Source organism: Sinocyclocheilus anshuiensis, unplaced genomic scaffold (genome assembly GCF_001515605.1).
Source record: "Sinocyclocheilus anshuiensis isolate Anshui unplaced genomic scaffold, SAMN03320099.WGS_v1.1 scaffold38, whole genome shotgun sequence".
In the NCBI taxonomy this organism is placed as follows: Eukaryota; Metazoa; Chordata; class Actinopteri; order Cypriniformes; family Cyprinidae; genus Sinocyclocheilus; species Sinocyclocheilus anshuiensis.
In genome coordinates this window covers 2630621-2643687 of record NW_015544213.1, presented here as the reverse complement: position 1 = coordinate 2643687, position 13067 = coordinate 2630621, and the positions used below count along the sequence as shown (strand labels likewise).

Genomic DNA, 13067 nt, shown 5'->3' with positions numbered 1-13067 from the left:
AGTAACTGTACCGTGGAAAGACTCATATGGGATCCCAACAGGGCCACTCATATGGGCACTAGCCTCACACCAGATTTCAGGAATTCATTGGCTGAAAGGCCTGGCCGCCGGAGTGCTGAAGGACTCGACAGGGTCTGCCCGGTTAGGGGACTCTCTGGAGAACTAGGCGTCCAGGACGCCGCCAGCCGACTCTGAACCGGGCCTCTCAGTGCCACTACCCGTTTGAGGTGAGAACACAGGAGGAAACCGGTTCGACACGTAGGCTATAGAACCTAGCGAACGTGTTAGGAGCCGCCCAGCCCACAGCTCTACAAATATCTGCTAGCGAGGCAACACGAGCCAGCACCCAGGAGGATGCGACACCCCTAGTGGAGTGAGCACTCAGCCTGAGCGGGCAGGGCACACCTTGTGCTTCATAGGCCAAGGTGATGGCATCCACTATCCAGTGGGCCATCCTCTGCTTGGAGACAGCCTACCCCCTCTGCTGTCCACCTAAAGCTCTGAGTTCTATCCACGTACTGTCGCAGTACAGGACAGAGCAAAGCTAGGCCTGGGTCTGCCTCCTCCAGGGGCAGCGCTGGTAGGTTCACTACCTGGTCCCTGAAGGGAGTGGTAGGAACCTTGGGCACATAGCTGGGCCGGGGTCTCAGTGTTGCACTGGAGTCAGCCGGCCCAAACTCAAGGCACGATTCATCGACCAAAAATGCCTGCAGGTCCCCCACCCTCTTGATCGAGGCCAATGCAGTCAGGAGTAGGGTTTTCATAGAAAGAAACTTCAACTCGACTGACTCCAAAGGCTCGAAGGGGGCAGTTTGTAGGGCTCTTAGCACCAATGCCAAATCCCAAGAGGGCAGGGAGGAAGGCCTAGGAGGATTTAATCTCCTGGCCCCCCTAAGGAACCTGATGACCAGATTGTGCTTCCCGACCGACCTCCCCTCTATGGGGTCGTGGTGGGCGGAAATAGCAGCAACATAAACCTTAAGGGTGGAAGGGGACAGCCTTCGCTCCAACCCAAGCTGCAAGAAGGAAAGCACGACTCTGATCGAACATCTCCGGGGGTCCTCCTGATGAGAGGAACACCATTCGACGAACAGGTTCCACTTCAGTGCATAGGCCCGTCTTGTGGACGGAGCTCGTGCTGAAGCAATAGTGAGAGCTACCTCCTGGGGTAGGTCACCTAGAACCTCCGCGTCCCGTCCAGGGACCACACATGGAGTTTTCACAGGTCTGGACGCGGGTGCCAGAGGGTGCCCCGTCTCTGAGAAAGCAGATCCTTCCTCAGAGGAATCGGCCAGGGAGTGACTGTCGCGAGGAGCATGAGTTCCGGGAACCAGGTCCTGTTGGGCCAATATTGAGCCATTAACAAGACCTGCTCCTCGTCCTCCCTGATCTTGCACAGTGTCTGTGCGAGCAGGCTCACTGGGGGGAACGCATATTTGCACAGACCCCGGGGCCAGCTGTGTGCCAGTGCATCCGTGCCCGTCCATATCCCTGACACTGTGTGCCCATTGTACGTGGCTCCCCAGCCAGTGGCCGAGGCGTCTGTGAACACCACAGAATGCCTGGATACCTGTTCCAGGGGCACTCCTGCCCGAAGGAACAAAGGATCTGACCACGGGCTGAAGTTTCTGTGGCAGTCCGGTGTAACCTGATAAAGTCTTGAGGCAGTTCAGCACCGACTGAGCACGTTCCTGGGTGAGGCGTGCTGTCTGGCTGACCGAGTCCAACTCCATGCCGAGAAAAGAGATCCTCTGCGTTGGCACGAGTTTGCTCTTTTCCCAGTTGACCCGAAGACCCAACTGGCTGAGGTGTCTGAGCACCAGGTCCCTGTGTGCACACGACTGATCGCGAGAGCCAGTATGAGCCAGTCGTCGATATAGTTGAGGATGCGCACCCCCGTTCTCTCAAGGGCTGCCTCCACGGCTTTGGTGAAGATGCAAGTTGACAGGGACAGCCTGAAGGACAGGACCTTGTACTGATATGCCCGACTCTCGAACGCGAACTGCAGGAATGGCTTGTGCCGCGGGAGGATCGAGACATGAAAGTATGCGTCCTTCAGGTCGATCGCTGCAAACCAATCTTGGTGATAGATGCACTTGATAAATGCGTTTCTGCGTCAACATGTTGAACGGCAGCTAGTGAAGCGCACAGTTCAAAACTCGCAGATCCAAGATCGGTCGTAACCCACCGCTTTTCTCGGGCACAATGAAGTAAGGGCTGTAAAACCCCGACCTCATATCGGCTGGAGGGACTGGCTCTATCGCGTCCTTCGCCAGCAGGACTGCGATTTCCACAAGCAAGACAGGGGCATCGACAGCCTTGACTGAAGTGAACCGGATGCCCCTGAAGTTGGGGGGATGCCGGGTGAACTGAATCGCGTAGTCGAGTCTGATGGTCCGCAGGAGCCACCGAAATGGAGAGACCGTGCCAGCAGGAACCAGCGCCCCGCTGGTACCTGACGTACCCGCGTACCGTCGTATCCACGGTGGGGCAGCGTGGTGGAACAAAGGGACCTGGCCCGGGGCCTGTGACAGCAGGGAGTGGGGTCTGGGTGCGAAGTGTAACACTCACCTGATTCCTCCTTGTGCAGGAGAAAACACAGGAGCCTGGCTTGAGGCTTGTGACAGCCCGGCGTGTGATGACATTAAGCGGGGACTCGAGTGCTACAGCCCTTACCTGGTTCCACGAATGGTGCAGGAGGTGTGCTCTTCGGCAACCCACTGCTGCCCGCTGGCGAGAGAGGAGGAGGGAAGTGATCCCGTGATGCATGGTTTACCACTCTCCTCCTCTTGAGACCCATAGACTAAGGAAACCGCTCTTTTATAGAAGTTTCGGGAACAAAAACAAAATGAAACAAAAGATTCTCCACCTGGCCCTCCTCCTGGGGAGGGAGTGGTGTGGTCACCATCTCCTGATGAGAAGTCTCCTCTATCTCCGGGTCACCCGTCTCAGGACCTCTTGCACTTGCCGCCAGCTTTGGCAGGGGCCTGGACGGGCTGGGCATCCTGCCTGCAACCGGCTCCATGACGCTGCCTGGTGGAAGGCTGCTGCGGCTGCGTGGGAGCGGGGGCGACCGCAGCGGGGGAGCCCACGGCGGTGAACAGGCTGAGGGGCTGTGGCCGGGGTGGAAGCAGCAGGTTTCCTCTGGCGCATGATGTGCTTAATCGCCTCAGTCTGCTTCTGTGCTGCCAAGAACTGCTGGGCAAAGCTCTCGACAGCGTCGCCGAAGAGGCCGGTCTTTGACACGGGAGCATTCAGGAACTGTACCTTCTCATGCTCCTTCATGTCGGCCAGACACAGCCAGAGATGGCACTCCTGGACCACTAGCGCACGACCCAGAGACTGTGTGGTCACTTTCATCGCTCGAAGCGCGAGGTCCATTGCAGCACGTAGTTCATGCAGAACCGCCAGGTCATGGCCACCCTTGTGCAGGTCTCTCAGGGCAGAAGCCGCCTCCCTACAGCTCTGTAAGCACTGCCAGTTAGGCCTGACAAATACTTACAGGCCCTTGAGGGGAGACAAGGTTCACCCCGCAGAGTGGTAGCGGCTGTTGGACACAGTTGCATGGCCACAGACCGCTCCACCGAGGGAATGCCCGTGTACCCCGAAGCGGCCCCACCATCAAGGGTGGTGAGGACGGAGGAGCTACAAGATTTGTTTCTGGCAGTAAAAGGTGCCTTCTACGATCTTGTGATCTCCTCATGCACCACCGGGAAGAATGGCACCGGAGGGGAGCGCAACCCCCACGAGAAACCATTCATCCAGCCTCGAAGGATCGGGGAAAGCATAGCCGTTATCTCTGGGTCTGGCTCGGACAACGCTTCCACACCCGAAGGGGGCAACGCAGCCGGGTCATCATCCCCGGAGAGAGAGAGCTCGCCCTCCAATGCAGCGATCGACATCTGGTCGTCAGAGGGAGCACCGAGGGATACAGGTGGTGCACTCTGTCTTGCAGAGGGCCCAGCACGTTCCATCGGAAACTCCACTGGCTGCGGAGTGCTTGAGGGGTGAGGAACTCCCCTTGGAGAAGCCCTCACCATGATCCTCAAATGACCTCCGACTCCACCGGACACAGCGCCGCCCCGGGCACTGGATCGCGGCAGAGGCAGATGGACCCCACCATGTTTGATGTAACCGAATCTTTTATGCAACTCCGAGATGGTCATGTCCCCACAAGAAGAGCATGCACCATCCATGAATGCTCCCTCAGCGTGCTTAACACCCAGACACATGAGGCAGCGATCGAATTGAATTAATTCGATGAATTAAGATTAATTAATGTGGTGCACCTGCTGCCTCTTCTACCCGCGCTGTGGGGTGTGGCAGCCAGATGCGGACGTGATGTCGAGAGTGACTGACTGAAAGGGAACTCTGTATATGGCCCTGCTGTAAATCATTCAGTTAAGTTTAGAACATGTTTAAAGCTTGGTATATTCAACTCTCATTTAACACTCATAATTTGTTGACAAGATTTGTCAAGCACAACCCACCCCAGCACATAAAATAATAATACCAAGAAAAAAGTGTGTTTAGCATTTTTTGTCCTTTTTATAGGCAAGTCGTGCTGTTGACTAGCCGAGATCATTGACCTTATGAAAGTTTTTAAGTCATACTATATTAAATTTGTCCCTAAGAGTCATATACTTCTCAAAATTCAGCTGTTGTTTGTGATGAGGTAGAATGTATTTTTGTTTATATATAAAACGCCTAAATGGCAAATAGCACTTTTTTTCATGAATTGACTCCGACAACAGCAGGGGCAGTTCATTTTTATTTTAGGTATTTCCCCCTTGGTGTTTATCAAAATAAAATGTTTATTTTATCGAGATGCATCTTCAGGGCCCTGTTGTCTTTGTTGCATTTTCTGCTGATATCTTGTAGAGTTTTGGGAAGATTACGTTGCTTTGGAAACGCAAATGTTGTGTGATGTGACAGGAGGGAGGCTGTTATGAAACTTTTGTGATATAAATGTGTGCTCTCTGCTCCATGAGGTGGTTCATTGTAGAAGGAAAGGTAAGAACATAGATGAGAGTCTGTGCCTGGAGCATTATGCAAAATAAGATTTCAGTGCAGATTTATTCTCCTGTTTGTTCTATTTAAGTGTTGCATTTAAAATCTATTAAGCTTTTAGCATGTAATTCATTCATAGAGATGCATAAATGTAGCTGCACCATTTTAAAAGGCTTGAATTGACTTCACTCCATTGTTTCAAACGGAAGCTCCAGTGAATTGTGTAAATGGACGTCCAAGTCAACATCAGCCAAAATGGAATCTGGGAAAAGCCTGTTCTCTGTTATAAGTTTAGTAACAGGTCTTGTCAGAAGTTTGTCTATCCTTTGGAAACCCGGATATTACTCTACATCCTTTTCAGTGTCTCTTCAATTGTCACAATCATAGGAAACCTGCTTGTGATCATAACGGTCATTCATTTCAAGCAGCTTCACACACCAACTAACTACCTCATCCTGTCTCTGGCCGTGGCCGATCTGCTTGTAGGAGGAGTTGTGATGCCTCCCAGCATGCTGCGCTCCATCGAGACGTGCTGGTATCTGGGAGATTTGTTCTGTAAAATACACAGCGGTCTTGATGTGACATTGTGCACCACATCAATTTTAAACCTCTGTACCATTTCTTTAGACAGATATTATGCCATATGTCACCCCTTTCAATATCACAGTAAAATTACATCACTTGCCACACTAGTTATGATTATTATCTGCTGGACTGTTTCAGCTGCCCTGGGGTTTGGCATGATCTTCTTGGAACTTAATATTCTTGGCATTGAGGATTTTTATTATGAAAATGTTCAATGTGATGGAGGCTGTTTAATTTTGCATAGCAGAGAGGCAGCTACTGTAATGTCACTGATCTGTTTTTATGTTCCTGCTTTTGTCATGCTCTGTGTGTACCTCAAGATCTTACACACAGCTCAACGGCAGGTTCAGGCCATCCAGAGTGTGAATTCTGAATTTAAAAAAGAGGGAAAAGCCACTAAGACTTTAGCCATCGTCATGGGGGTGTTTCTGACCTTCTGGATTCCTTTTTTTCTTTGCAATCTTATAGATCCCTTCATCGGTTACTCTATACCACCACTGCTATTTGACTTGTTCCTGTGGGTCGGCTATTATAATTCCACCTGTAGTGTACGCCATAGTGTACGCCTTCTTTTACAGCTGGTTCAGACATGCTTTCAGAATCATTCTGTCCAAAGCAATATTTCAGACAAATTCTTCAAGAACTATACTGTTGTAATGATGAAACAGATTATATGCAAATGTGTTTCTTGATGTCTTATTTTCTGATTGGTATATATTACAGTGTATCTATTTTATTGCATTTTGTATGTCATTTCTTATCTAAACCTTCATATTAGTGCAAAAGAAATCTGTGTTTTAAGAATCCTGTATGTGCTATATATGCCTGTATGTATATGTGCTGTATATCATTCAGGGCACTACTGAGTCCACCAGTGTTGATCTTTGCCCCTCTCATGGATCCTTATGAATTAAATTCTAATAAAGTTTATCTCTGTGAAAACTGCACAGTCAATGCTGGAATATCTTTTCTTTCCACAAACACACTTTCAATGTAAACCTTCAACGTACATGCAGAGAAGATAAAAAAGAATTTAACCTTAATTAAAAAAATTCATTTAAAATTAAATTACATTTAAAATTAATTTATATTTAAGATAAAATGCTATATTATCCTGTTATTATATATTTTTATTATTCATTTTATTTGTATTTTTTAAATTTATGACAATATAAATTCAACATGGCTGACAAAAATGCTGAAGCACCAAGTATATCTACCTCTATCTTTTATTCCATTGAGATCCAGACGGGCAGACTATGCATGAACACCATGCTTAACAAGGTATATTTGTTTGCTCATTACATGTTTGGTCATTCCATTTGTTTGGAGTTTCCATTCAGCTTCACTGTGACTTTTTATTTAAAACTAACCAAAATGCAACTTTCTCAAAGGCATTTTAATTAAAGCAATAATTTGAAATGTGAATAATTTCAAATTATTGAATTTGAAATTAAATGAAATAATAATTTTAATGTAGTGCTTCTCAGTCCATTTCTACAGGCCGCTGATCGTCTCAGTCACGGTGATGGCTGGTAGTATGTTTTTTGTTTGGCGCAGGAAAAAGTTAAGGAGTAGGGGAAGGGAAGCTTGACAACCAAGCGTATAGCGAAAGGATGTATGACGAATACTGCCCCAATAAAAATAATTTAACTCTCCGCTCACGCTGACATTTTATTGTATTATATATATTTATCTTATTTCATTTATATATGGGCCATTCTACAGAATTGCTCCAAAGTCAGAGCTGGAAATGTCTTGAAAAAAATGTTTCTTTGTATGTATGAAAATTGTATAATATCCAAGGTACACATTTCTAGTAATTGTGCAGTAAATTCTTATATTGTATTTCCAGAATGTTTCGGAATATTTGTCCTCTCCCCAAATTTGTCACTACCGAAACACAGTGATAATAATTTATTTAGAAGGGTTATATTGACATATTAAGATTTTGCTTACATCTGCATTGTAAATATATATTTTTGCTATTTTATAAAAAGTTTTATTAAATTATGTTCAGAGGTAAATCAATAACAGTTACATTTTTAACAATATTTTCAAATGTAATTTATGAGATTTGTTGTATTTTGAATCAAACATTTTTCTTTGTAAAAGGCTTGTTTTTTCTTTGTAAAAAGTACTGATTTCAAAGTTAAGGATTCATTAGTTTGAATACACACTGAATCAAAAACTTTCATAGCATCTTAGTTGATAATTCAGTATACTTTCTTTTTGACAAAACATCCAATGTTTCGGTTGTGACTGCACATTTTCGGTAGTGACAGTAATGCTTTGGTAGCAACCACATCACATTACAGAATTTTAACTTGCATACTAAAACATTACTAAAACATACTAAAATGCAAAAAATTTGCAAAACCGTACTAAAATTTTGTTTATTTCCCCCAAATATGAGGATTATGTGTTCCCTTTTGCCACTACAGAAACAATGATGACATGTTTCGGTCGTGAAATTTTATGGGATAACACCCCAAAAAAAACAAAAACAAAGATGTCACTACCAAAACTCCACCAAATGTTTTGGTAGTGAAAATTTTAGATACTTTTGAACCTATCTCAAAGATGCTAATCATCACATGGTTAGCTAGCACAGTTCTGAACAGTTGTACACACATAAAAAATGTAATTAAATGGAAAAACTCCCAAAAAAGTGTGCTTAATTGCAGAGATAAGGTGTTCGGTAGTGATGTTCCTAGAGTTACACACATATTTTTCAGACTTTTAAGCACATTTACCTCAAAATGATGGGGCCTATCTACTCACCCTGTAGCTATGAGAGAGAGGGACACGAGAATATTTCCTGATGTATAAATGTAGGGGTGTAGTTAATTTCAGTCTCAGCCAATGGACTAAAACATGCACTGTTTCGGTATTGACATGAACATGTGGGACACATTTTTTTTTACATAAGGTTTCATAATGTACAAAGAAAATATAAAATAATTTTTTTGAACTTCACTTTTTAAAACAATCAAAAAGATTTTTTTTGAAAAACAGCAATGGAAAAAAAATAAAAAAATTATTTAAAGGGGTCCTATTATGCTTTTTCACTTTTTCAATTTTAGTTAGTCTGTAATGTTGCTGTTTGAGCATAAAAAAGATCTGCAAAGTTACAAAGCTCAAAGTCCACTTCAAAAGTAGATATTTTATTTAACAGAAATCACTTTTCAAAAACTACAACGAATGACTCGTTTAGACTACAACGCATATTTTCCGGGATTTGTGATATCACAAATACCAACGAATGGGACGAGACCTGGTTGAGCTGCACTAGAGAAGGCAACGAGTGTTATCACTATGTCGGAGACATGCTAGCTTTCCCAAGGCAGACGAACTTAGAGTGGTTACAATTATCCGGGTTTAAATCACGCTCAAATTGATTTGATTTTGACGCAATATTTACACTGAAGCTTGCAGGTAAGGGGCATCACATTTCCCGACCAGGTGCCGAGTGCTGCCAATCACAACACACACTGGCCCAGCTAACCAATCACAGCACATTTCGTATTTCAGAAGGCGGGCCTTCATTTGATACAGGAACTATTCGAGCCGTTCATGCCAGACTGGGGAGAGAGGTGTTGTAATAATGTAAAATATGTGAAAAATAATGTGTTTTTCGAACAACCTAGTATGAGAGCCTGTTCTAGTACACCCCCAAAACAAAATCAAGACTTTGTAAAAGAGCATAATAAGACCCCTTTAAGGTTTGACTTAAGTGTCAAAAAAATTATTAGCTACAAGTAGGACTTTTCTAAGAGTAGGAGACTTTTATAAAGAAGCTAAAAGCAAGTTTTAGTAAAGTCTAAGGCTGATGATACACGGGGCAACTTTTTGAGCAATGGGCCCAAGCAAAATTGCTCAAAAAAGTTGTCTAGCAAAATTGTTCAAAAAGTTGCCCCATGTATCATCAGCCTAAGACTGGCTCCAACAACTCCAGAAAAGCCCGCAATCCTCATAAAAGTGGCGTGTTTTTGCAGCATTGCTTGGCGGTCAGTTGGAAAGTCAAAGAACTGCCATATAGTAGTGGCCAAAAGTAATGTCCGGCCTAGGAAATTTGACATCTTCACCCTTAATTAAAAAAAAACCGTGTTAAAGATTTTGTAAGCATATTGCACAGCTGCTTAGAATCAATTGTTTTATTTGTGATAATAATGCAATGAAACATGCCAACATGCCAATGCGGTCATACTTTTTGGTCATGCTGTCATACAAAGAAATTATGAGCACATGCAAAAACAAGAGAGGACCAATGAAATATTAATAACTGATTATGTTGTAGTCAATGTAAATGTTGCCAATTTAGTGATTTTGTCACTAGATTTAGATACTTCCTCGCCCCTTTTGAGACTTTTTTTCAAAAGCCTAGCAACAAAATCAATTTCTTGGACAAACTTTATCTAGATTTCAAGACTCTAAGTGTTTATGTAGTTAATAAAGTCTTACTTGTATCACACTTGACGTTGTTCATTGTTTGCTCATAACTGGAGTCCCTTAATTATGCCGATTTATGCTACAGGCTCGCTGTAGAACTGTACAGTAAGAAAGTTATTTACCTTAATCAGGAAATTAACGTTCTTAGAATTGACAGACAGTTGACCCTGAGAGGTCAAGTAAATATCTACAGCGGATCTAAATATTTATAATTAATTATAACTAGTTATGATTAATTATTCATATTTCCCCATGAGCTGATTCGCAACAGATGTAATCTAGCAACATTTAGCGACTGTTTTAGCTGCTTTCAATTGAAAGCAGCTGGCAACACTGGTCAGTATTTTTTCCCTCATATTTTGATGTTTTAAGTGAAATGTGGGGTCATTAAAAAAAAACAAAAAACTCCACACATCACTTTTGGCCACTGTTGTGTTTGATGGGGTTAGTGCCACAATATTTAAGACCCTCATCACCAATTTTCCAGCCAAAAATGTGATTACTGCTTTCATTTCTGTAGTTAGAGCATTGATTTTTAGAGTGGAAGAAGTTATTAAATTTCTTACTTGGTCACTGTTACAAAAAGAATTGACTATCTTGACGATCAAGTTTGTATCGTTTTATTAACTCAATATCATCATGCAAGTCAATACGTCATATCTTTGTTAGAAAGTGTGTGTGTCTCCTCCTCTTTGCTGCCATCTTGTTACCTCTCCAGCTCTCTTAAATAATTTAGGAGCTGAGACCTAGTCTTAACACGTAGGAACCTTTATGAATCACTCTTATTCTTAAGTCTAGGAAAAAGAGTAAAATTACATCGTTCTTAGAATTTTGACACACTTAAGACTGAAATTTTACTCTGAGCAGCTTTATAAATACGGCCCCAGGTATTTATAAAACCCTGTGTACTGCCCTGCTTTAAATCAGTCTATTAAGTTTATATCATGGTTAAATGTTGGTATATTCAACTTAAATTTAACATTCATCTTTCACAAGATTTGTACAACAACAAAACAAAAACAAACAAAAAAAAAAAAACACACAAAAGTGTTTAGTATTTTAGTATTATTTATAGGCAGGTCGTATTGTTGACTAGCTGAGGTCACTGATCTTGTGAAAGTTTAAGAGTCATATACTTCTCCGAATTTAGCTATTGTTTGTGATGAGGTAGAATGTATTTTTTCTTTATATGTAAAATATCTGAAGGGCAAATTGAATGATGCCGAAAACAGCAGGTGCAATTTATTTTGATTGATTTCCCCCTTGGTGTTTATCAAAATTAATTATTTTATTGAGATGCAGCTTCAGGGCCCTGTTGTCTTTGTTGCATTTTCTGCTGATATCTTGTAGAGTTTTGGGAAGATTAGGTTGCTTTGGAAATGCAAATGTTGTGTGATGTGACAGGAGGGACGTTGTTATGAAACTCTTGTGCTATAAATCTGTGCTCTTTGCTCCATGAGGTGGTTCATTGTCGAAGGAAAGGTAAGAACATAGATGAGAGTCTGTGACTGGAGCATCATGCAAAATAAGATTTCAGTGCAGATTTAATCTCCTGTTTGGTCGATTTAAGTATTGCATTGAAAATCTAGTGAGTTTTTAACATGTAATTCATTCATAGAGATTCGTAAATCTTTAAAGGCTGAAATTGACTTCACTCCATTGTTTCAGGGAAGCTCCAGTGAATTGTATAAATGGACGTCCAAATCAACATCAGCCAAAATGGAATCTGGGAAAAGCCTTTTCTCTGTTATGAGTTTAGTAACAGGTCTTGTCAGAGATTTATCTATCCGTTGGAAACTCGAATATTGCTCTACATCCTTTTTAGCGTTTCTTCAATTGTCACAATCATAGGAAACCTGCTTGTGATTATAACGGTCATTCATTTCAAGCAGCTTCACACACCAACTAACTACCTCATCCTGTCTCTGGCCGTGGCCGATCTGCTTGTAGGAGGAGTTGTGATGCCTCCCAGCATGCTGCGCTCCATCGAGACGTGCTGGTATCTGGGAGATTTGTTCTGTAAAATACACAGCAGTCTTGATGTGACATTATGCACTGCGTCAATATTAAATCTATGTATCATTTCTTTAGACAGATATTATGCCATATGTCACCCCTTTCAATATCACAGTAAAATGACATCACTTGCCACACTAGTTATGATTATTATCTGCTGGACTGTTTCAGCTGCTCTGGGGTTTGGCATGATATTCATGGAGCTTAATATTCTGGGCATTGAGGATTTTTACTATGAAAACGTTGACTGTGATGGAAAATGCTTGGTGTTTCAGAGCAGAGAAGCAGCTACTGTAATGTCATTGGCCTGTTTTTATGTTCCTGCTTTTGTCATGCTCTGTGTGTACCTCAAGATCTTACACACAGCTCAACGGCAGGTTCAGGCCATCCAGAGTGTGAATTCTGAATTTAAAAAAGAGGGAAAAGCTACTAAGACTTTAGCCATTGTCATGGGTGTGTTTCTGACCTTCTGGATTCCTTTTTTCCTTTGCAATCTTATCGATCCCTTCATCGGTTACTCTGTACCACCACTGCTGTTTGACTTGTTCCTGTGGGTCGGATATTATAATTCCACCTGTAATCCCATAGTGTACGCCTTCTTTTACAGCTGGTTCAGACATGCTTTCAGAGTCATTCTGTCTGGAAGAATATTTCAGAGTAATTCTTCAAGGACAATGTTATTGTAAATGTGAAATCACAGTGATCCTAGCCAAATGCCTTTAATGAAACATACTGATGTGTTCATGATCTGTGTTAGCTGTCATATTGCTGTATTTTGATAGCTGATGGGCCTCAGGATTTTATTATTGTATTTTTCTTTGTGCCCAATTCTGTCTTAGCAACACAGAAATAAAGTCCATTTGCCATGTTCACTGATCATCACTTGACTTAGAACTGACTCAACCAAAAAAATGATATACTGAGTTTTAAATTAGTCTTTGACTTGTTTAAAATATCTCTAATTGTACTTGAAATAGTGTCTTGAATGTAGAGAATGTATCTTG

General features: G+C 42.8%; 1 protein-coding gene and 1 pseudogene across 1 annotated transcript; both read left to right on the top strand.

The window, feature by feature from the left end:
- The first annotated feature begins 5237 nt into the window (after nt 1-5237).
- Nucleotides 5238-6252, top strand: LOC107697106 (trace amine-associated receptor 1-like; annotated as a pseudogene).
- Nucleotides 6253-11738: 5486 nt separating this feature from the next.
- On the top strand, nt 11739-12749 carry LOC107697105 (trace amine-associated receptor 1-like). Its single transcript, XM_016497745.1, has 2 exons — nt 11739-12066; nt 12139-12749. Exons 1-2 carry the CDS (start codon nt 11739-11741, stop codon nt 12747-12749), a joined length of 939 nt encoding a protein of 312 aa, XP_016353231.1.
- The last annotated feature ends 318 nt before the right edge of the window (nt 12750-13067 follow it).